Source organism: Tachysurus fulvidraco, chromosome 20, assembly GCF_022655615.1.
Source record: "Tachysurus fulvidraco isolate hzauxx_2018 chromosome 20, HZAU_PFXX_2.0, whole genome shotgun sequence".
Lineage (NCBI taxonomy): Eukaryota > Metazoa > Chordata > Actinopteri > Siluriformes > Bagridae > Tachysurus > Tachysurus fulvidraco.
Window position 1 is genome coordinate 1,989,291 of NC_062537.1, and position 22,679 is coordinate 2,011,969.

The 22,679-nt window shown below is 42.8% G+C and overlaps 1 protein-coding gene across 1 annotated transcript in view; it reads right to left on the bottom strand.

Moving 5' to 3' along the window:
• LOC113650389 (CXADR-like membrane protein) overlaps nt 1–22,679 on the bottom strand; it is a 44,245-nt gene that overhangs the window by 7,727 nt on the left and 13,839 nt on the right. The window contains exons 2-3 of the mRNA XM_027158733.2: nt 3,133–3,287; nt 1,625–1,823 (exon numbers count right to left, since the gene is read on the bottom strand). Coding sequence (XP_027014534.1) covers nt 1,625–1,823; nt 3,133–3,287 — 354 coding nt within the window. The remainder of the gene's footprint in view (nt 1–1,624; nt 1,824–3,132; nt 3,288–22,679) is intronic.

The window sequence follows — 22,679 nt, forward strand, 5'->3', positions numbered from 1 at the left end:
AGTGCATGCTTTCAGGCTCTCGCTGCAGGATGCAATTAACAGAGTGGAGCCGGGCAGCGGTGGCCCTTCCATCTTCTCCCCTGTCAGGATCACTTACACAGAGGAAGAGAAGGAGGAGGAGGAGGAGGAGGAGGAGGAAGCACTCGGTTCTGCGCCAAAGCCATTATCCTCGTGTTGAACAAGACAAACGCTAATGCCCCATCCCGCCGAATCGAAAGTGTCGTCGCAAAGCGTAGAACGTAGAAATGTATGCGTAAATTTGCCAGCGCTCTCTTAAGAGCATCTTTATAGAGAGAGTAGATTCAGCAACCTGAAGCAGGCACATGTTAACACGTGTTGTGGCGTAATACGCAGAGATGACGTGGTGACATGTTATCACAAGACGATAAGCATCGATAAGCGAGTGTTCAAAGGGTTGATCATATTATTCTGAATATCAGACGTGAGGTCATCGATACCGTGCAGTATGGGTGTGACCTGTTGGCATTTGGATTAAAGAATGCACAGCCTTCGCCAAGAAGAAGAAGAAGACACTTCATGCACTCAACATTCACAGCCTTGCTTATGTAGAGGAAGAGGGGAGTGGCTACAAAGAAGAAGTGGGGTGTGGCTACAAAGAGGAAGAGGGCGTGGCAACAAGGTGCTCACTCTGGTGGAGAAAGATGGCCAACGACACTCCGGTTTTACAAATGTCTTTTAAATTAACACATGTTGTATGAGTTATTACTTAGTGCCTAGTGCAACTGTGTAGAATCTAGTAAGTGGTTTGGGACATGATTTTTATAGGCATTTCTATTCATTCAAGAACTTCAATTACTTTTTGTTCATTTATTTTCTACCGCTTATCCGAACTTCTCGGGTCACGGGGAGCCTGTGCCTATCTCAGGCGTCATCGGGCATCGAGGCAGGATACACCCTGGACGGAGTGCCAACCCATCACAGGGCACACACACTCTCATTCACTCACACACTACGGACAATTTTCCAGAAATGCCAATCAACCTACCATGCATGTCTTTGGACAGGGGGAGGAAACCGGAGTACCCGGAGGAAACCCCCGAGGCACGGGGAGAACATGCAAACTCCACACACACAAGGTGGAGGCGGGAATCGAACCCCCAACCTTGGAGGTGTGAGGCAAACGTGCTAACCACTAAGCCACCGTGCCCCCACTTTTTGTTCATTTATAGTTAATATTTATTGTTGTGGAATGTCAAAGCTAACGTCACTAAATAAAAGTATCTACGTTTGTTTTCTTAATAAAATCTGTTCCCTGTTGTGTCACCATCATGCCTTTCTGTCATATCGTAAGTAATATTCAAATAACTTTTCATAATCAAAGTGACATTCCACTGCGATGGCAAGTGCAAATGTGTCACGGTGCCATGGGGCAAGAGTGCTATTTTCAGCTTGCCAACTGACTGATACAAGACTGTCACTTCCTGGGACAGGACGTCATATCTTCTGCTGGGGGTAAAAATACCGGAGATAAGAGAATTTTTTGTGGCGATTTGATTTGCCGTCTACACCCAAGCGATGGAAAAGGATTTCGGCTCTAAAGATATGACCGGGGGGCCGTGGAAGAGTCGAAGGTTAATCTGTAACGAAGTCCGTAGTTACTCACCCAGGACGATGAGGTCGACCGTATTCCAGTTGTACTTCCCTCCGTTCTTCACCTTGCAGCTGTACTCCCCAGAGTCTGTGTGCAAAAGGTCTCTAATCATCAGCGAGGCATCGCCCTTCAGATAATCACCCGCCAGGGTCAACCTCCGTTCCTCACCCTCGTTCGGATCGTAGATCCTCCCTGCAAAGTAGGTGATCACCTGCAGAGATACCAGAAGTGCAAATGAATCTGTATGCTGCAAGCACACCCATACTTTTGTGGAGCAAATTTCTGACGATGCTTCTCTACGAGATAAAGTCATATCTTACCGAAATAGATCTATATAACTTGATGGAAAGAAGCGAATGCTAATGTAGTGATTGTTTGTTTGCTTGCTTGTGAATGAAATGAAATTCAGTTCAGTTCTTGCAAGTAAATCGTACACATTCGGTGCAGTGCTCAGAGTCTTAAAGTGATGCTTATATTTCCTCTGAGGAAAATTGTGTGTATTCGGAGTAACCTTACACACGATTGACGATATTGAGTGTATTTACAGCGTGAAACAAATATCAGTGTGACATTTCGCCGGTTATATCAAACTGTCAGCTGGTGGCTCCGCCGTTAGGTATCATAGCAGAAAATGGTTCAGAACCAAGAACTTATCATTTCATTATTATATCCTCACTACACATGTACACACACAACTCTGAATACAGCCTGGGGAATGCACTGTAGATCATTTGTGATAAAGCATCATATCATGACAAGAAAAAAGTCTGAATTCCTCCTCGCTTTGGGTATAAAGTGGGTGGGGCTAACCTTGGGTAATATACGTATGTTGGATAAAGCCTGTGCTTCATCCTCATCAATCAAAGTTGATGCTATTTATCAAAACGATCCATCTGAGCAACCTGGAAAGCAAAAGTTAATCTAGTGAGTGAAAGCTACCCAAAAAAAGTAGATTCTGTTCTAATGCTATAATTGGTAGCTAGTACTCGGAGGACGATCGAATATTATACTCGTTTTAATATTAGGCCACGCCCATTGCAACATTTTACTTTGACAACTGGACACACGCCTTCACGTAGCTTTTGTTTTGTGTTAAATTGAGAATCCGTGCTGTCTCTTTGCTCTCTTTACAGCTTCACTATGGCACAAGGGATAATCGATAGCAGACTATTTGAAATGCACAGCCCTACAGAGCAGGAGATTCCTCTACTTGAGCTAAAAGTGAGCGTGTTAGATAACCAAAGGTCGAACCGGAATGGAAAATGGGAGCGCCTGCCAGTTCTGAATCATCCTTTCATAAAAGTAATTGAAGAGGAAAAGCCAGCATTCGGGCCAGAGAAAAAAACGAGCAAGGCTTCTAATTGAAGGGGGGCTTAAATGTTCCGAAGCTCATGATGTGGACCTTCATTAAATGCAGAGATGAATACGGTCATAATTTCCATGAAGTGATTGCTGCTTTGCAGGTTCTGGCACTGTGTGTGTGTGTGTGTGTGTGTGAGTGTGTGTGTGTGTTGTCTCACCGCTTTCTGCTTGGCATTGGGTTTCACCACCAGCCACTCGATGTCCAGCAGTGAGGTATTGGCATGCCAAAGCTGGTGGTAACATGGCAGCGTGGCATTATCACCAACTACTCGCTTCATCTCCGTCTGCCCGCTCGCACGCAATACACCCAACGCTGCCGAGAGAGAAAGACAGATCTGGTGAACCACGACGTCTCCTCTATGATCAGACATTCTGGAAAATTCTTGACCATGCCTCATCGGTTTGCACTATTTCTGCTAAATAATTTTCATTGATTATTATTCTATCGCTTCTGTCGTTCTTTCGCTACAAGCCACATATCGATAAAGCGGTTATTTAAGCACAAATCACTCTCTGCATTGGTTTTGGCAAAATTACTATCGACACTCGTGCTGATCGAGAACAACAAATGGATGAGAAAGAGATAGAGCTGCTGTGGAAAAGCTCAGAGCAATCTAGCAAATTTCCAGAAGATAAAGACAGACAAATCAGAGCTTCCATAGCAACAAACACTTAACACGAATGAGATGCCACAACAAACGACACGTCACTCTGGTTCCTCGAGTTCAGACATTCTGAAAGGAATTTTCTATTTTTATTTTAAATTCACTTAAACCAGGTGAAATATACTACAATGACACAATAAAGATAAATATATTGAAACTTGGGGGACGGTGGCTTAGTGGTTAGCACGTTTGCCTCACACCTCCAGGGCTGGGGGTTCGATTCCCGCCTCCGCTTTGTGTGTGTGGAGTTTGCATGTTCTCCCCGTGCCTTGGGGGTTTCCTCCGGGTACTCCGGTTTCCTCCCTGGTCCAAAGACATGCATGGTAGGTTGATCGGCATCTCTGGAAAATTGTCCGTAGTGTGTGAGTGTGTGAGTGAATGAGAGTGTGTGTGTGCCCTGGGATGGGTTGGCACTCCGTCCAGGGTGTATCCTGCCTCGATGCCTGATGACGCCTGAGATAGGCACAGGCTCCCCGTGACCCGAGAAGTTCGGATAAGCGGTAGAAGATGAATGAATGAATGAATGAATATTGAAACAGAATGTTCTATAGCTTCTATAAAAAATATATACCTTTGATTTCTTCTTTTTTTTTTGTGCAGTTTGTTGTTACTGTTTTATTAGATATATTCTTTATAATCGCATAAGAACAGAGTGACAGAGAGGCAAACGAGGGAAAGAACGACGGACAGAAACGATCCTCGGCTTCTTGTTATTCGGATGCCAGGCATATTTTCCCGACTGCCCGTATCTGAGAGACGGATCTGAGGATTCTGAGGGTTTGGCTGTAGCTTCGGTCTCGACAGACATCTGATTCTGGATCACAGCATCAGATTAATGCTCTGATCATCTCAAACTGGAAGCAGATGATTGCTGGATTGAGGGACACGACTATCTATCATTTCTCCTACCATATGCCAGCACTAATCCACAGGAAACGTCTTTTTTCTTCCAATCGGTTCTGATCTCAAGCCAGCGAACAGTAAACCCTGCCAGTATCGGTATACAGTGGTGTGTTCAGCCCTTTAAAATACACAAACGTGAAGAGGTCTTCAGTTGTCTCTTCAGGAAAACCTTTGAAGGTTCTTTGTAGAATCTGACAACAATGAGGTGAACCATTTTTGGTACTCTTTATTATCCCATGAACTCTTGAAGAGCCCTTGAAGAACACACTCCAAATGATTGGAGATTATTTACTTTCACTTCCTAAAAAAGTTCTACCCTAATGCTATACTGTGTTAGGGTTCTTCCAGGAAGAACCTTTAAAGATTTAATTTGAGAGTTTGGTTTAAAAAAAAAAAAAACCCTACAGATCAAATGAAGAATCCCTTCATTGTTGGGTGCCTTTTGTTTTGTCTTATCGATCTAGAATGTTTATGTCTTCATCCAGAACTGTTTATGTCTAGATGCGAACCTGTAATAACGATCATGTTTATTTTCCAAATCGTTATGTCTACATGAGGTCTGTTTCAGGATATCTAAAGCTAACTGAAGGTTTACTTCACAGTGTGTTAGGAAGTAAGGTTCCTTTTTGTGTGTGTGATAGGAAACAGGTGAGGTGAGGATTCTGGGAAACGCAGTCTGTAGGTCATGTGGCATTCTGGAAAACTGTAAGATAAAATACTGTATATAGTTATAAATGAGTTCAATGAGGCAGGATCACAGTTCAGGAAGATTAAGAGCAAATCCCTAAAAAAAGTGTGTGTGTGTGTGGGGGGGGGGGGCACGGTGGCTTAGTGGTTAGCACGGTTGCCTCACACCTCCAGGGTTGGGGGTTCGATTCCCACCTCCGCCTTGTGTGTGTGGAGTTTGCATGTTCTCCCCGTGCCTCGGGGGTTTCCTCCGGGTACTCCGGTTTCCTCCCCCGGTCCAAAGACATGCATGGTAGGTTGATTGGCATCTCTGGAAAATTGTCCGTAGTGTGTGAGTGTGTGTGTGTGAGTGAATGAGTGTGTGTGTGCCCTGTGATGGGTTGGCACTCCGTCCAGGGTGTATCCTGCCTCGATGCCCGATGACGCCTGAGATAGGCACAGGCTCCCCGTGACCCGAGAAGTTCGGATAAGCGGTAGAGAATGAATGAATGAATGAATGAATGAATGAATGAATGAATCACAATATAAATAATAGCAACATAAAAGTCAGTGATCACATGGTGTTTCAGGATCATAATTAGCAAGCCTGGAAATATCATTTCTATTTGAGTGGGTGAAGAAGATTCATACTGACGTGCCCCACATTGCAGGGTATCAAATGCATATTAAGTTTCTAAGTGGGTTAAATGTAGGCTGGATAATCTGAAATGAGATCAGGCTCATCCAGGTGGAGACTGTGTGGGGTAGCGATAATTTAGGACACGTTTAGGAGCAATTAGTGTGTTTGGGCGTTCTTCAAAAGACGTGAAGATAAGATCTGGGCTCGTTATCGTCGCCTGATGGGAGAGATCGGATGGATGTTAAAGAGAGGTAGAGGAGGTACGAATGAGAAAGAGAGAGGGGGGAGGGGGGTGCATCGTGGTACAGTAGGAATGCAGGGGCAGATAATGAAAGAACAAGAGGATAATAAAAGAAGGTTTAAAAAAGATAGATTAAGGATAAAAGATTTAGGGTGAGTAATGAAAGAAAAGCACTGTGGAGATGATGAGAAAGAGAGAGTTAGCGTAATTGAAAGTCAGTGTTCTCTTTTTTTTAATCTCTTTTTCTCTCTCTAGTCCCATCTTTTTTTTTTTTTTTAATTTCTCAGATTTTACCTCTCACCCTCATCTCTCGCCTCTCTCCCTCCATTCCTTTTCATTACCTACTTATAACTTTTTATTCTGAAAGTAACCCTTTTAATATGACCTAAAAATCCAGAAGAATACTTCAGTACATCGTTAAACACCAGCGTTCACAAAGGCCACGCCTCCTGGACCAACCTGATGATGGAATATTCACATCCATATTTCTGGTAGCTGATGAGACAGAAGCAGTTCATGCTCGTGGACTCAGACCTACTTTATGTGCTCTTTGTGTGCTTTGGCCTAATGGATCTCCTTTACTATGCTATAATAAGATGCAAGTGTGTGAGTGGGGAGGAATTTAATGGAGCACGACATGCTCCGGGGGTTAGCGATCTCAAAATATGCTCCTCCACCAGCCTTCGGCTCAACTGGCTGACTCCAGAAATGCTGGCTTCGTATTGTTCATCATAGTACACGTATACACTGAGTGACACGGCCTTGTTTGGTCTGCAAAGTGCACACTGGGACAACTGGTATTACAGTGAACTCCAGAATCACAGTTACCACTGGGAGAACTGGATTTACTCTGGCACCGGGAATCACAGTCACCACTGGTGCAACTGGAACCAAGGTGCACACTAGGACAGATGGAATCATATAGACGTTGAGGTAACAGGAAGTAAGGTGCACACTGGGGGTACTGGGATCACAGTGAACAGTAGGGTATTTGAAATCAAGGTGCACACTGGAGCAACTGGGATCAAAGAGATCACGGGAGCAATTGGAATCAAGGTGCACAATGGGGAAACTGGGATCACAGGGATCACTGGGGCAATTGGAATCAAGGTGCACAATGGGGAAACTGGGATCACAGGGATCACTGGGGCAATTGGCATCAAGATGCACAATGGGGAAACTGGGATCACAAGGATCACTGGGGCAACTGGAATCAAGGTGCACAATGAGGAAACTGGGATCACAGGGATCACTGGGGCAATTGGGATCAAGATGCACAATGGGGAAACTGGGATCACAAGGATCACTGGGGCAATTGGAATCAAGATGCACAATGGGGAAACTGGGATTACAAGGATCCCTCGGGCAACTGGAATCAAGGTGCACAATGGGGCAATTGGAATCAAGGTGCACACTGGAGCAACTGGGACCGCAATGAACACTGGGAAAACAGTATCACAGATGACACTGGGGCAATTAGGATTTTGAATTAAAACATTTTGAGAACTTTCATGTAGATCAGTGGATCGTACTGTGTAAATAACCCGATATTTGCGGTGTGGAACTTTACTCCACCTTCACCGAAGACTCTTTTTTCCACTACGAATGTTTTCTATAGAAGCAGCATGAGAGGAAAAAAGAAAGAGACAAACAGTGAAATCGAGCTTGCATAATAAATATGTTAAACAGCCACTGAGCTTATTTAGTACTACAAACAAATTAGAAACCCGGCCACTGTTCCTGTCTTTAATAACCATTTTCTTTTACTATTCTGTTTCTTTTTTTTTCCCTTTTCATTTTTATAACCGCAGTCCCTTCGGCGATGTAGCGTACCACTCACTTTTGAACCGAGCTACCGGTGGCCTGCTTTTTGCTCATTATTTATGATATACACACTGCTCGGAGGGGAAGGAGGACCAACAAGCTTACATAAAGGTGCACCGGTCTGCACCGAGACTCAGAGAAGGGGATTATGGAGAAGAGAAACTCACAGAGGAATTGAGTACACACCTCTGAAAGTTATATTTACTTATGCGGACATGCAAATACGCAGTGCAGAATAATGTTTACTGGCTGCAAAGCTAGTGTCGGAGAGAATCGGTGGTGGTGGGGAACAGAAGAACCGCTGCAGACAGAAGTACGGTATACACTAGGGATGATAAACTTTCCTCAGTCTCGACTGTTATCTTAAGTCAACTATTCCTTTGTATGTGTATCTCTTCCTCTACAGGGTTCATTCATATCACGAGTTCCAGCCCGAGACGTCTTTCTATGGTAAACCTTTTTCTCCCCTTATGATCGAAGCACAGACTTTAAGAACAACAGGTCAAAAATCTATCGACGTATCGATTTAGTCATTTTTTTTCTCCTGGACATTATGAACTACTGTATATGTCACTTTATAAAGTTGACATACTCTAAAAAGATGCTTAACCTGCCTCTGAATACACCTAGCGTTCTCTAGAGATGTCTTAGGACTCTAAATGACAAGTTGCCTCAATGTGCACCTTATTTCTAGTTGCCCCAGTGTTGACTGTGATTCCAGTTACCCCAGTGTGAACCTTGATTCCTGTTGCCTCAGTGTTGACTGTGATTCCAGTTGCCCCAGTGTGTACCTTGATTCCAGTTGCCTCAGTGTTGACTGTGATTCCAGTTACCCCAGTGTGTACCTTGATTCCAGTTGCCTCAGTGTTGACTGTGATTCCAGTTGCACCAGTGTTAACTGTGATTCCAGTTGCCCCAGTGTGTACCTTGATTCCAGTTGCCCCAGTGTGTACCTTGATTCCAGTTGCCTCAGTGTTGACTGTGATTCCAGTTGCCCCAGTGTGTACCTTGATTCCAGTTGCCCCAGTGTTGACTGTGATTTCATTTGCCCCAGTGTGTACCTTGATTCCAGTTGCCCCAGTGTTGATTGTGATTACAGTTACCCCAGTGTGTACCTTGATTCCAGTTGCCTCAGTGTTGACTGTGATTTCAGTTGCCCCAGTGTTGACTGATTCTAGTTGCACCAGTGTTGACTGTGATTCCAGTTGCCCCAGTGTGTACCTTGATTCCAGTTGCCCCAGTGTGTACTTTGATTCCAGTTGCACCAGAGTTGACTGTGATTCCAGTTGCCCCAGTGTGTACCTTGATTCCAGTTGCCTCAGTGTCGACTGTGATTCCAGTTACCCCAGTGTTGACTGTGATTCCAGTTGCCCCAGTGTGTACCTTGATTCCAGTTGCCTCAGTGTTGACTGTGATTCCAGTTGCCCCAGTGTGTACCTTAATTCCAGTTGTCCCAGTGTTGACTGTGATTCCAGTTGCCCCAGTGTGTAACTTGATTCCAGTTGCCTCGGTATTGACTGTGATTCCCGTTGCCCCAGTGTGTAACTTGATTCCAGTTGCCTCGGTGTTGACTGTGATTCCCGTTGCCCCAGTGTGTACCTTGATTCCAGTTGCCTCGGTATTGACTGTGATTCCCGTTGCCCCAGTGTGTAACTTGATTCCAGTTGCCTCGGTGTTGACTGTGATTCCCGTTGCCCCAGTGTGTAACTTGATTCCAGTTGCCTCAGTGTTGACTGTGATTCCAGTTGCCCTGTTGACTCTGAATCCAGTCCTGTGTGTGTGTGTGTGTGTGTGTGTGTGTGTGTGTGTGTGTGTGTGTGTGTGTTCATGATCTCTTGTGAATGCCATCTGAATGATTTATCTTCAATACAAAATGTAAGAGAATCAATAGAAGGCTTGGAGCGATTTGCTCAGAACAACCAGAACCATATCGCTGATGGAGAACACTGGAGATCTGAACATAGACAGAGACGACTACAGACTCGGCTAATCTGAGGTAGATGAAGGTGATGAAGGTTTAAAGCTTTTCTTCCTAATCGCTGGTTCTGTAAACCTCAGCAGCGTTTCGTATCGACCACACCTTTCGTTTTTACAGTAAATCATTATCCGTATCCATGGAATGTAGCAATGCATGATGTCATTCTCTATTTTTTTTTTAATATAAAAAACATTTTTACAATGTGCATTACAAAACTTTATAACAGGGTTTACACTTAACTTCAAAAAATAATGAAATAAAATAAAGTGGGTCATTCTGGCCCAAAAAGAACAGACGGCTGAGTCGTGAGCTTTGTTTGAACAATGCCAGCTGAGCGTCTTGGCCATGTGTGTGCCAGGCTACATGCCAAGTGTCTTTCCCACTGGCCTGTTGGTTTTGGTCCCAGCTTTCACTCAGGAGCATGCACACAGCCTGCGGCACACACACACACACACACACACACACACACACACACACACACACACACACACACACATTCTACACACTCTTCTTATTAAGGACCAAATCCTTAAGAGGGAATTGCTGCAATCTCAGAGGAAAACCCAACCGAGTTCCAGTCTCACACTCACACACACACTCACACACACACACACACACACACACACACGTATACACACACACTGGGCTCAATGCCAAAGCATTGTGAGAGTGGTGCAACATTGTCTCAAAGTGTACAATATTTTGTTTCATTCCTGGTGGATATATTAATTGCGTATTTTAAAAACGTGATCAGAATCAGCAGTATTCAGGATGAGAGGGCAATGCCTTCTTTAATGGGAACAGACAAACACAGAGGCCACGCCTCTTTCACTGAGATTGAATCACTTATGGCAGACCTCCTACACCAGTCTGGCCATGACTCCTTCAGCAAGATTGAGTCACAGAGTCCACGCCTCCTTCATTGAGACCGAGTCACATAGACCACACCTCCTTCAGTGAGACTGAATCACAGTGGCCACGCCTCCTTCAATGAGACTAAGTCACATAGGCCACACCTAATTCAGTGAGACTGAATCACAGTGGCCATGCCTCCTTCAATGAGACTAAGTCACATAGGCCACGCCTCCTTCAATGAGACTGAATCACAGTGGCCACACCTCCTTCAGTGAGACTAAGTCACAGTGGCCACACCTCCTTCAGTGAGACTGAATCACAGTGGCCACGCCTCCTTCAGTGAGACTGAGTCAAATACACCACACCTCCATCAGTGAGACTGAATCACACTGGTCACGCCTCCTTCAGTGAGACTGAATCACAGTGGCCACGCCTCCTTCAGTGAGACTGAATCACAGTGGCCACACCTCCTTCAGTGAGACTGAATCACAGTAGCCACACCTCCTTCAGTGAGACTGAATCACAGTGGCCACGCCTCCTTCAGTGAGACTGAATCACAGTGGCCACACCTCCTTCAGTGAGACTGAATCACAGTGGCCACACCTCCTTCAGTGAGACTGAATCACAGTGGCCACACCTCCTTCAGTGAGACTGAATCACAGTGGCCACACCTCCTTCAGTGAGACTGAATCACAGTAGCCACACCTCCTTCAGTGAGACTGAATCACAGTGGCCACACCTCCTTCAGTAAGACTGAATCACAGTGACCACGCCTCCTTCAGTGAGACTGAATCACAGTGACCACGCCTCCTTCAGTGAGACTGAATCACAATGGCCACACCTCCATCAGTGTGACTGAATCACAGTGGCCACGCCTCCTTCAGTGAGACTGAATCACAATGGCCACACCTCCATCAGTGTGACTGAATCACAGTGGCCACGCCTCCTTCAGTGAGACTGAATCACAGTGGCCACACCTCCTTCAGTGAGACTGAATCACAGTGGCCACGCCTCCTTCTGCAATTAGTAAATCATCTGTAGCTTTTGTAGTGAAAGATTTATCTCACAGTTTGTGTTTTTTTGGCATTTCCTTTAAGGTTCCCAATCCCAGGCAAACAAATGATGCTCTCTACAGTAAAGCAGTATACAGTTTGTACAATCTTACACTCACGCCATCTAAACGTGTAGAATTCTATAATAAGCCAGACAATCGATAGGATTGTTTCAGTTGCACTCTGAAATCAATAGAAATGCTCTTTTCCCTCTACAGGAGGCAATGGAAAAAATATTTCTATCCACATTAACACGGCACCTAAGTGCCAAGCAGATCCACGCAGCTCTGCTCCCCGTCTCAGCCGACGCTCTTTCCGTTTCACGACTCCAGCCTTCCGGTCCCGAGGTCCAACATTGACCCACACAAATCAATACACGGTCCGCATCTGCTCCAGTCCATTCTGCTGCAATTTGCAACTTTTATGCCCGTTAGGTAGAAAATGTAGCTGACGAGGTTGCAAAGCGAAACACATCTTTTGTCTTCCGGAATCAGATGCTGACTTAATCTACGATGCAGCAAAAAAAAAAAAATTTACCTTTATGTCGTGTTCATTTTCCTTTTATTTAAAAATAAATAAATAAATAAATAAATAAATAAATAAATAAATAAATAAATAAACGGCCAGAAGGTTAGACGAGATGCTTAGCAGAGGAAAAGAAAAGAAAAAAAGAAAAATGTCTAAATGCCAAAACATGCTGGCGCATAAAAGGTGACTAATTGCAAGCAAAGCAAGAGAAGCCTTAACGTCTACACCAGCGTTAGCCATAAACCCTAATGGTACATGCTGTTAAAATGGCGGTTTGGATGCTGCAGCAGTCCCGCAATGCGAAAGAAGCTGGGACTGTGGAGCAGCTGTACCCAAGCTCACCACTTCAAGGACACAAACAATTTGTTGGGTGCTTTTCACTAGCAAACGGAGACTAACACCAGAGGCTTAGGGTTTGTGTGTGTGTGTGTGTGTGTGTGTGTGTGTAGACTGGAAAAAAGTCCACCACTGTTTGAACAAATCTTAGACATTCCACAGGTTAATTAAAAGCAGACTCAGAGGAAAAACCTGGAGGGAATAAAAACAACGTGCTGCTTTTTGGAGCAGAGTTCCAGCGTGAGGAATGGTATAATGAATCGTATGACTCTGGAAGTGGAAAACATTTTAAAGAAAGCTGCTATAGATTTAAAACGCGCTGTTGATACAGTACGAAGCTCGAACGGATGGAGATTCTGGCCGAGGTGCCGTCCGACTGTCTGCTGATAACAGTGTAGTACGTACGCTCTGTCTGCTCAATCAGATCAGCTTCTAAAGCATCAACTTTTATGCTAATAATCTCTATGGTAACTCTGCAACCAAAGTTGCACGTGCGTGGGGATGGTTGGGGAACGGTGGCTTAGTGGTTAGCATGTTTGCCTCACACCTCCAGGGTTGGGGGTTCGCATGTTCTCCCCGTGCCTCGGGGGTTTCCTCTGGGTACTCCGGTTTCCTCCCCCGGTCCAAAGACATGTTGATTGGCATCTCTGGAAAATTGTCTATAGTGTGTGAGTGTGTGAGTGAATGAGAGTGTGTGTGTGTGCCCTGTGATGGGTTGGCACTCCGTCCAGGGTGTATCCTGCCTCGATGCCCGATGACGCCTGAGATAGGCACAGGCTCCCCGTGACCCGAGAAGTTCGGATAAGTGGTAGAAGATGAATGAATGAATGAATGGTTTTCATGGCAACAAAACCTGCCCATTAACCGTTATGTTTGAGATGTCTCCTTAAATCCAGCATCTCAACCACCATTCTGGGATCTCAGAACAGATGAATGCTATCCATCTACGTGTTGTAATTCTTTATTAAAGAACAACAAGACGCTTTTTTGTATCCCTGAAGAAGCTCTGACACCGGAGACTCCTTCACCAAAAGGTTCAATGGATAACGCCGGCTAACAGAAATGTTCACCTTACCGATGAAGAATCTGTACAAGGTATTCGAAAGAGCACATTAATACGAACCCGAGACGGACAAAACCTATAAGAAAGGGTCTGAGTGGAGAAGTGTAAGGAGAAGGGATGTTTACAAAGCCTGATAAGAAAAGCCTGCCTTATTTCCAGCCCTTCATACGTAGTTTGGGCCTCAGCTCCTGCTGCTAGATTAACACAATGTGTGGAGAATCTGGGCCAAGGACTCGACTTTCATCAGCAGAACCCACAACAAAGACCCAGGAGTGCTCCAAGGTGTAGCTTTTCAACCTCCGACTCGGAGGAATCGTGCTGAGAAAAGCACAAAGCTTTTCGAACACGTAGACTCGGAAAGACGGAGATAATGAGAATTAGAATATAATGAGGGTTAGAGTCAAACAGTACAACAGGAGAGTCATTATTATTATTATTATTATTATTATTATTATTATTATTATTATTATTATTATTATTATATAATGGCCCCAATACCATTATTCGCAATACGACTCAGCGGAATGGAAACACGTCTCGCTTTCATCTTACTTTTGAAGACTTTGGAGTCACCCTTGAGCACTCAAGGCATTATGGCACTTCAAATGTAATCAATGCACATCCCCTTTTAGCTCTCAGAGTCCCTGAGTCCGAAATAAATGGATTTTCTGTTTGCGCCAGGGTGTAAAATCTCATTTCTACCCAGCCTCGTTGAGTGCTTTGTCCACAATCTGTTTCTATTAACTAAAAGGAGAAGTGCGTGCAGAAAAAAACGACGACGGTGCGGCGAGGCGTCTGGAGACGACGGCGATGTGGAGAGCTGGGTGTGTATCTGTAAAAGGTAACGTGTGCAGAACGTGACGAAATGTGCAATTGTCACCAAACCAAATAAAAAAATTGGTCTTGTGTCGAGAACCAAAAATACTATGCTAAATAAAATAAATACATACATACAAAATAACAGAAATAAATTAGTTAAACGAACAAATTATGACGTAAACAAGCAGAGATGTCTAAATAAAATAAACAAAAAATGACATATATATATAAATATAAAATGTACCGTATATGCAGTAAATATAATGTTGCAGTGTATAGAGATTTTATATGAGAAATCAAATTAATGGCGATTAAAATAAAAATAAGCTCAAAACGTTCCTAAAGTATCGCATGAAGATATCGCTGAAAGATTTAAGACAAATAAATAAAATATAACAAAAAAAAGTGAAAAAAAATGTGAAGTATCTGAAAAAGCATGTATGAGAAATAAAATGACTAAAAATCAAACTAGCAAGGAAAAAATCTATAAATAAATTAAAAATATAGTGGAAATTTAATGAAAATTATACAGGGCAAAATAAAATACATGAAATGAGATAAAACAGAAAAAATAAAGTCAAAATTTATAGTAGAATTGTGATTTATCTGGAAAATGTTTAAGACAAATAAAATAATTACAAACAAAATAAAATTAAAAACAAAAAAATGCTGATTTGAAAAATGCTTTATGAAAAATAAAACGATTACAAATAAAATATAACAAGAAAAAAATAAGGTATGGTGGAAATATAAATATATATACACACACACATATATATCTCTCGATAGAAATGAAATGAAATACAACTATTTATAAAATAAATATAAATAAAGTAAAAAAAGCAGAATTGTGATTTATCTGAAAAATGTTTGAGACAAATAAAATAACTACAAACAAAATAAAATTTTTATATAAAAAACAAAATGCTGATTTGACAAATAAAACAATTACAAATAAAATAAAACAAGAAAAAATATATAAATAAAAAAATTAAAATAAAAAAAAATATATATATATATTGATAGAAATGAAATGAAATAAAACTATTTATAAAATAAATATAAATAAAGTAAAAAAAAACACAGAATTGTGATTTGTCTGAAAAATGTTTAAGACAAATAAATGAACACAAAAAAATGCTGATTCGACAAATAAAACAATTACAAATAAAATAAAACAAGAAAAAACAAGGTATGGTGGAAATATATATTGATATTTTATCAATTCAAATAAAAATAATAGAAACGCAATGGAATTGTGTCATATAAAAAATTCAGTTATCTTATGAATAAGACTATATCATATGACTCATTATTTGTGTTTCTGCCATTTAGAAATGTGACTTCCAAACATTTATTCATCGAATTTCATTTCAGCGAGGATGTCTGCAGGATTTCTGAACCCAAAACGTTCCTACGGACGTGAAACATGATCAGGGACGTAACATAACACACTCTGATAAACAGAGCTGCTGGAATCAGAGCCTTTTATTTTCCCCATAATTATATTTTAGGAAACGTAAATCGCTTCTTGAAATACATTTAGTAGAACTAAAGTAAACTCTGCCTCATTGCTCCGGGCCTGGGGCTTCGATCCCGAGCGGCTCTGATTACTCGCTGTTTGGAATTCCACATGTGGGCTGCCACTGGGGCTTTTAGATTACAGCAGAAAAAAAAATTCTATTTTTATAGTTTCATAGAAAACGCAGCACAGTGAATTGTGATATTTAGTTTTCATTAAAACTTGCTGGGTGCTGAATATTTAAAGAAACAAAATTTGAATTCACACCCAGACACAAACACACACACACACACACACACACACACACACACACACACACACACACACACACAGATTATTGCATTATTGTGTATTAAAGCCTCAGGGATATACAGTAAACGACGACTCGGGATTTCTCGCTCGATCATTTTAGTGAGCAATCAGCCGTAATGAAAATCGGGCTCAGTTGACCTTTAGCGTGAAGTTAATGGCGCTGTGCTGATTCGTTTACTTAATGAACTCAGACATGCAATATTAATTTCACTGAACTAAACAGTGTGTGAGTGGAAACACTGCAATGGTGAAAAATCTGTAAGGTGTGCGACGGCCAACGGTGTGCGTATGTCTTACACACATACATACACACACACACACACACACACACACACACACACACACACACACACACACACACGTCGAGAGTTTCAGAAGAGAAAAAAAATCTGCTTTCAGACTTCATTGGATTGTCATTGACTTCTTCCTCCAGTGGTTTTGCTGAAAAAAAAACGAGTGCGCGTGATGACTCAAGCAAGTGTTAGCGCTCAGCTCAGTCACAGGAACTCTAAGCACACTCGGATGATGTAAGAGTTCCTTCTCGCGAGGTCGGCCTTATTCCGGTGCCGTGACTGGGCTTCTGCAGTCCAGTCAATTACCACAAATGGCCAAATCATCCGCGAGCCTGCGCGCTGATCAGAAAGAAACGCAGCAGGAGGTTCGCACTGACGCTCGCGAGTAAATTACAGCCTCCGGCTCCTGCATTCCAACAGCTCGGTTGAGATTTATACTCCTCCTCCTACTACTTCTACAAATGAAATCTAACAAAAGCCAAATGCTAAAATATCCATGGATTTCATGGATCTGCTGGAGGAGAAACTTGCACTCAACTCAATAGTGAAGGTTTGTGTAAGGAGTCTTCAGCATCATTCATTCATTCATTCATGTTCTACCGCTTATCCGAACTTCTCGGGTCACGGGGAGCCTGTGCCTATCTCAGGCGTCATCGGGCATTGAGACAGGATACACCCTGGACAGAGTGCCAACCCATCACAGGGCACACACACACTCTCATTCACTCACACACTCACACACTACGGACAATTTTCCAGAGATGCCAATCAACCTACAATGCATGTCTTTGGACCGGGAGAGGAAACCGGAGTACCCGGAGGAAACCCCCGAGGCACGGGGAGAACATGCAAACTCCACACACACAAGGCGGAGGCGGGAATCGAACCCCCAACCCTGAGGTGTGACGCGAACGTGCTAACCACTAAGCCACCGTGCCCACCTCTCCAGTATCAGTGCTTTGTAATTCTTTCCAACATTAAATAGACAATCTCTTAATGACTAACACCTCGATGTACAGTACAGTAATTAGTGCGAATTGTTTCTAGGTAAAATCTTACATGCTGTAAAAAAAAATCTGCTTCATCCTCAGTCACCAGCTTGATGACGTATTTTACAGATAATGAATTATTTAATCTCTGAGCTTGAATGTCACTAAGATGTAAGTAAACAGCAGGGTAGATATGGACTGACAGCAGCACTGCTTGCTAAGGTGGAACTCTCGTCCTAAATTTTTCACATCTTCTAGATGGTTCTTGACAACTTTGCTTGCTGGATTTTCCTTCTCGCTGAGTTGCAGCTATTGGCTTGTTTTACAAATAAAGAAACAAAATAAACATGTTTAGAAGTGACAGAGAAGCTACGTTAGCAAAAAAAAACCTATCGACCATTCAATCGACCGTTAAACACAACCATGAAGCCCGATAAGACCATGAAGAATACATGCAGTAGATGATGAACACGTATACACTACAGTATAACACCTTCACAGATCCAGAAAATGATTTATATATTATTTATTACTTCTTCCAACTCCCTAATGGATTGTTTCTTTTTAGTAAAGCTGCCAAGTATATAAAGCTTAAATAGGTTGTTATAAAAACCCCTATCCTGAAGAACCTCTGAGGAACTTATACTGTAGAACGAGTGCACAGAACCCATTGCATCTGCAGTGCTATTAGACGAGAACAAATCCATGACCTGGCGTCTTAAATCACCGCCCCGACAGAACGCTGAGCATTCCAGCAGACTGTTTGTGTTCGCCGAAGAGGGTCACGACCTTATGAGACGTCTGGAGCTGTGCAGCTCTGACAAGGCCAACAGACATCTTCACGCTCCGGCCTTATACAGGCATCGGTGAGAAATCCTCCTTTAAAGGCAGAAGAACAGGCAGATTTTGGATGACAGCATGTTTGGCTGTTGCAGGGAAGATAATTTTGGTCATGTGACTTCTGATAACTCGCGTGACCTGAAAGCTATGATTTTGCCGAAGCAGTCGATACTAAAATAGCATAATAACACGACTACTGATAAGTAACTAAAAAAAAAGTTTGCTAAAGAACAAATTCTCACAGACAAAGATGGACAGATCCTCCATCCTTTATCTCCTTGTGTTCACCATTTAGCTGAATTATTAGCTAATGCATCATGGACTTTCCAAACCCTCAGCACTTCTGCCCACTGAACTGCCCCGCGTTTATTACACACGGCCCCTGTAAATCTGTTCAGCCGTGTCCAACCCCCACATCTCCACCGATGCTTGATTCATACCAAGAGCAAAGGTCAGCTTATTTATTCTCGATAATTCAATACGCAGGCTCACGGAAGGCTGGATTGGCGCAGCTGCGGAAAAGAAGTTTTAAAAGACAAGACGACTGGTGAAGCCGGGTGCTCTAAACACGGTGTGTTTCTCTGAGACTTTAGGATCTCTAATGGCAGTGATTGTTATTTACTCTCAAATAGTGTCCACTTCTTCACACCAAAAGCTTTCCATAAAGTTTTTCATAAAGATTTCAATTTCCATATACGTACTGTAGATGCAGTAAATTTACTTAGGGTCTTTTTACACCCGGTCACTTCGTGTGTTGTCTCTGATCCGATAGCTATCTGATTTGTTAAAACTGTTCCATTTACATCAGGCCACATAAACGCGTCTCGGCGAATCGGATATCGATCCGATCTTTCTACTCCCGCCCAAAATGCAAATATATTTGACCTCATTTCCGGGGTAATTGAAATGGAACACGCTTTGGTGTGTGCGGTTGCTACAAAAAACAGCATTTACTGTTTGCTGCATTTTCGCTGGCGGCAGCAGTGCGTTTTAAGACCCGACGAGACACCTGGGTGAAAGATCGGAGCCAGCGCTGGTGGGAAAACATATTTGTTTCTGGCACGATGCACGACTCGCGAGTCACCTGCGAGTGACGTACTTCCATTTGGGATGAGTATAGCACTGATGTATGTGGCTTGAACAACCACGTTCATTTACACCTGTCCAGTTTCATCTGAAACGTGTCCCAGACCACCTCCTGAAGGGGTTCGAGCGATCGGATTTATATCCGTCTCCAAAACGTTTCGGAGGGCATTTAGACCTGTTTTTTTTACCGTCGGGTAGCTATCGGATCACAGAAAACGCATGAAGTGAACAGGTATAAAAAAAATATACTGAGAGTAACGACTCATCATTAAATGCTCCTCATCAGCGAGAGCCTGAGGCATTTTTTCTCTGTTTTGAATAAAGGATGACCCAGTCGCTGAGTGTCCCAGAGTTCCTGAGAGACTGTTAGGAAAGAAGGTTCTGTACATGTACGTTTCAGTTCCCAAATGTACCCGGAAAAGTATAAATAGTCCCCCTCGGTGGTTCTACCTCAAAAGTTTTTAGGCGATCCAAAATATGGGTCACAAGATTTCCAACACTGCTCCTGGAGAACCTTGTTGTCCTGCAGACGTTGTCCTCGGTGTTTTCTCTGCTTGAACAAATCAACTTATTATCAGGCCTTCTCTCCATTCAGAGTGTGTGTTAGCGCAAGGAAAACACTCAAATATACCAAGGGTTCTCTAGGAAATGGAGAGAACCAGTAGGGGATCCAAGAGTAACACATTTCTGCATATAAATCAATCTGCTGGATCATGACTGTGAAATAGAAAGATCTTGTTTTGCCAGAGAATTTTTGTGTGAGTCTTAGATTTCCATCCAAGTGGTTCCCTGACTTTTTTTGGCCAACAAGTCATCAAAAGAAAACAAAACAAAAAAAATCCTATCTATTCGTTTATCCCTTTGTTTGCAGTGTGAGGAAATATCTTCAAAAATTTGTTTATTCTCTTTAGAAAGCATTTAATCTTTGCCTGGATTCTCATGGATTCCAGCAACACTACGTACTGTATGTGAACAGGAATAGATCCCAGATGTGGTACACAAGGTTTCGTTTGTAGCTGCTGTAGCTAAACAACTCCTGGTAAGTTTTTAGGAGATAAGGGAAACCCACAAAGCCCCTACATCCACACTACTCCTGGTAGAACCTGAGAGACAGTCACACGCTTTCAGGATACAGGATACATCCGTTCATCCATCCATCTATTTTTTGGAGCACTCACTGTACGTATTCAAGGAGAACCTGGAGTCTATCTCAAGGGACTCAAGACACAAGGTGACAGATACAGGACAGGGAACCAACTCATCGCAAGATGCACACACAAACACACACACAATAAAGCCTAACAGCCTACACATGTCTTGGACAGAGGGAAGAAACCAGAAGAAACCAGAGTAAAAAAAAAAAAAAAGAAAGAACTCCACCAAAACAGAGTGGAGGTGAGAACTGATCCCCCAAACCCGAAGGTACAAAGGGAGACTGATCTGTAATACTGTTACGTTTCCAGGTGAAAGATACCTAATAAATCTATCAAAGATAGAGAAACCACCCCAAGAGAGAGAGAGAGAGACAGTGAGGCATTTCCTCCTGTTTGTCTTGGAAAGTTAGAAGAGCACTCCAGTCTGTTAAAGTCAGGGACTGCAGTGCAGAAAACAGCCGTATAAAGTGCATCAGCACTCACAGACGATGGAGGAAAAAAAAGAAGAGGATTGTTTCGATAGAAAAGTTCCCTAATGTAATCAATGTCTGGACTCGCTGCATGCTCTTCTCTGCAACTGTTTCGGATGAAGGAACTGCCATGTGGCTAAAAGAAGCAAGCAGCTTGGGCCGCATGCCAAAAAATCACTCGCTTCCTCCTTCCCTCCCTCCCTGAGCAGCAGGGTGCTCAATGAGGCCCCTTCATTAAGATGAGCTCGTCTGATTATTTAATAAACCACACGTCTCCTCGTGCTGGAAACACTCCACCAGGGACTACTGCACAGTGCTTGTGCTTGTCCATGTCAAAAAGTATTACACAAATACAAACTGTTTCAGGAAACTGTGCTTCAAGCTGATCTGAGGATCACAAGTTAAACATACTGTAGTTGTGATAAGCCAGAAGTTATTTGGAGAATAAAGATCAATTAAAGGTGCGGTCTCCGATGTTTGAAAGCCGATGTCGACATTTGAAATCACCAAAACAAACACGCCCCTAACTCAAATGGGTCCCACCCCTGTATCGATAGCTCCGCCAACATATACATACGTAACCCAGGCGACTAACGGAAAGAAACGTGTCTTTATCATAGCTGAAGGGAAGAACAATACGATTGTAGATAAACAAACAAGCAAAAATGCCACACAAGCATAATGATGTAAAGGACAAAGGCATATATTAGTTCTGTGTAACAAAGCAAAACCAACGTTACTCACCTATCGAGAAGGAAAAAAGCGCCTCGGCGTCTTAAGTAAAGTCGGCCACATATTCACAGGTCGGAGTTTCCCGAGTCGATAACTCCTGAGCTAAACGCTGTTACTACACAAAACGCGGTTGTAGCTGCCTCTCTACATTACTACGATAGAAAAGAGGTGTTATTTGTGTAGTAACAGCATTTAGCTCAGGAGTTATTGACTCGGGAAACTCCAACCTGTGAATATGTGGCCAACTTCCTGCTCCTTCAGTTCTCTCCAGCGCTGGAAAGCTGATCCTATATTAACATGTCCTACTTCTTGTCCTTATCGTAAGCCTTTCTTCTCTTTCTTCCTTTGTTTTTATCCTCCATGTCAATGTTAAAACCGCTTTCTGCTAATGTCACACATGCGCACTGAACACTCTCTCCACCACATATCGACAAGCCCCGCCCCTTTCTGCTCATTGGCTACACATTTGTTTTGATTTTTGTTTATTATTCGGCCCGACCTCCTTTTCTGAAGCATTTCTCAAAAATCGGAGACCCTGCCTTTAAATGTCTTGTGAGATTGTGTTTTTCCTCTCTTAGCTAGGCACAGGTCTTTGTATATACCCGCGTTTTCTGAGTCGTCTCCATGTCCCAATTACTCGCTGATTAACTGCACGAGCTCGTTAAAGTGTTATGACACGTGAAAAAAATGGTGCAATTTGAACTGATGAATAACAATTCATAAGTCTAATCCCAAAG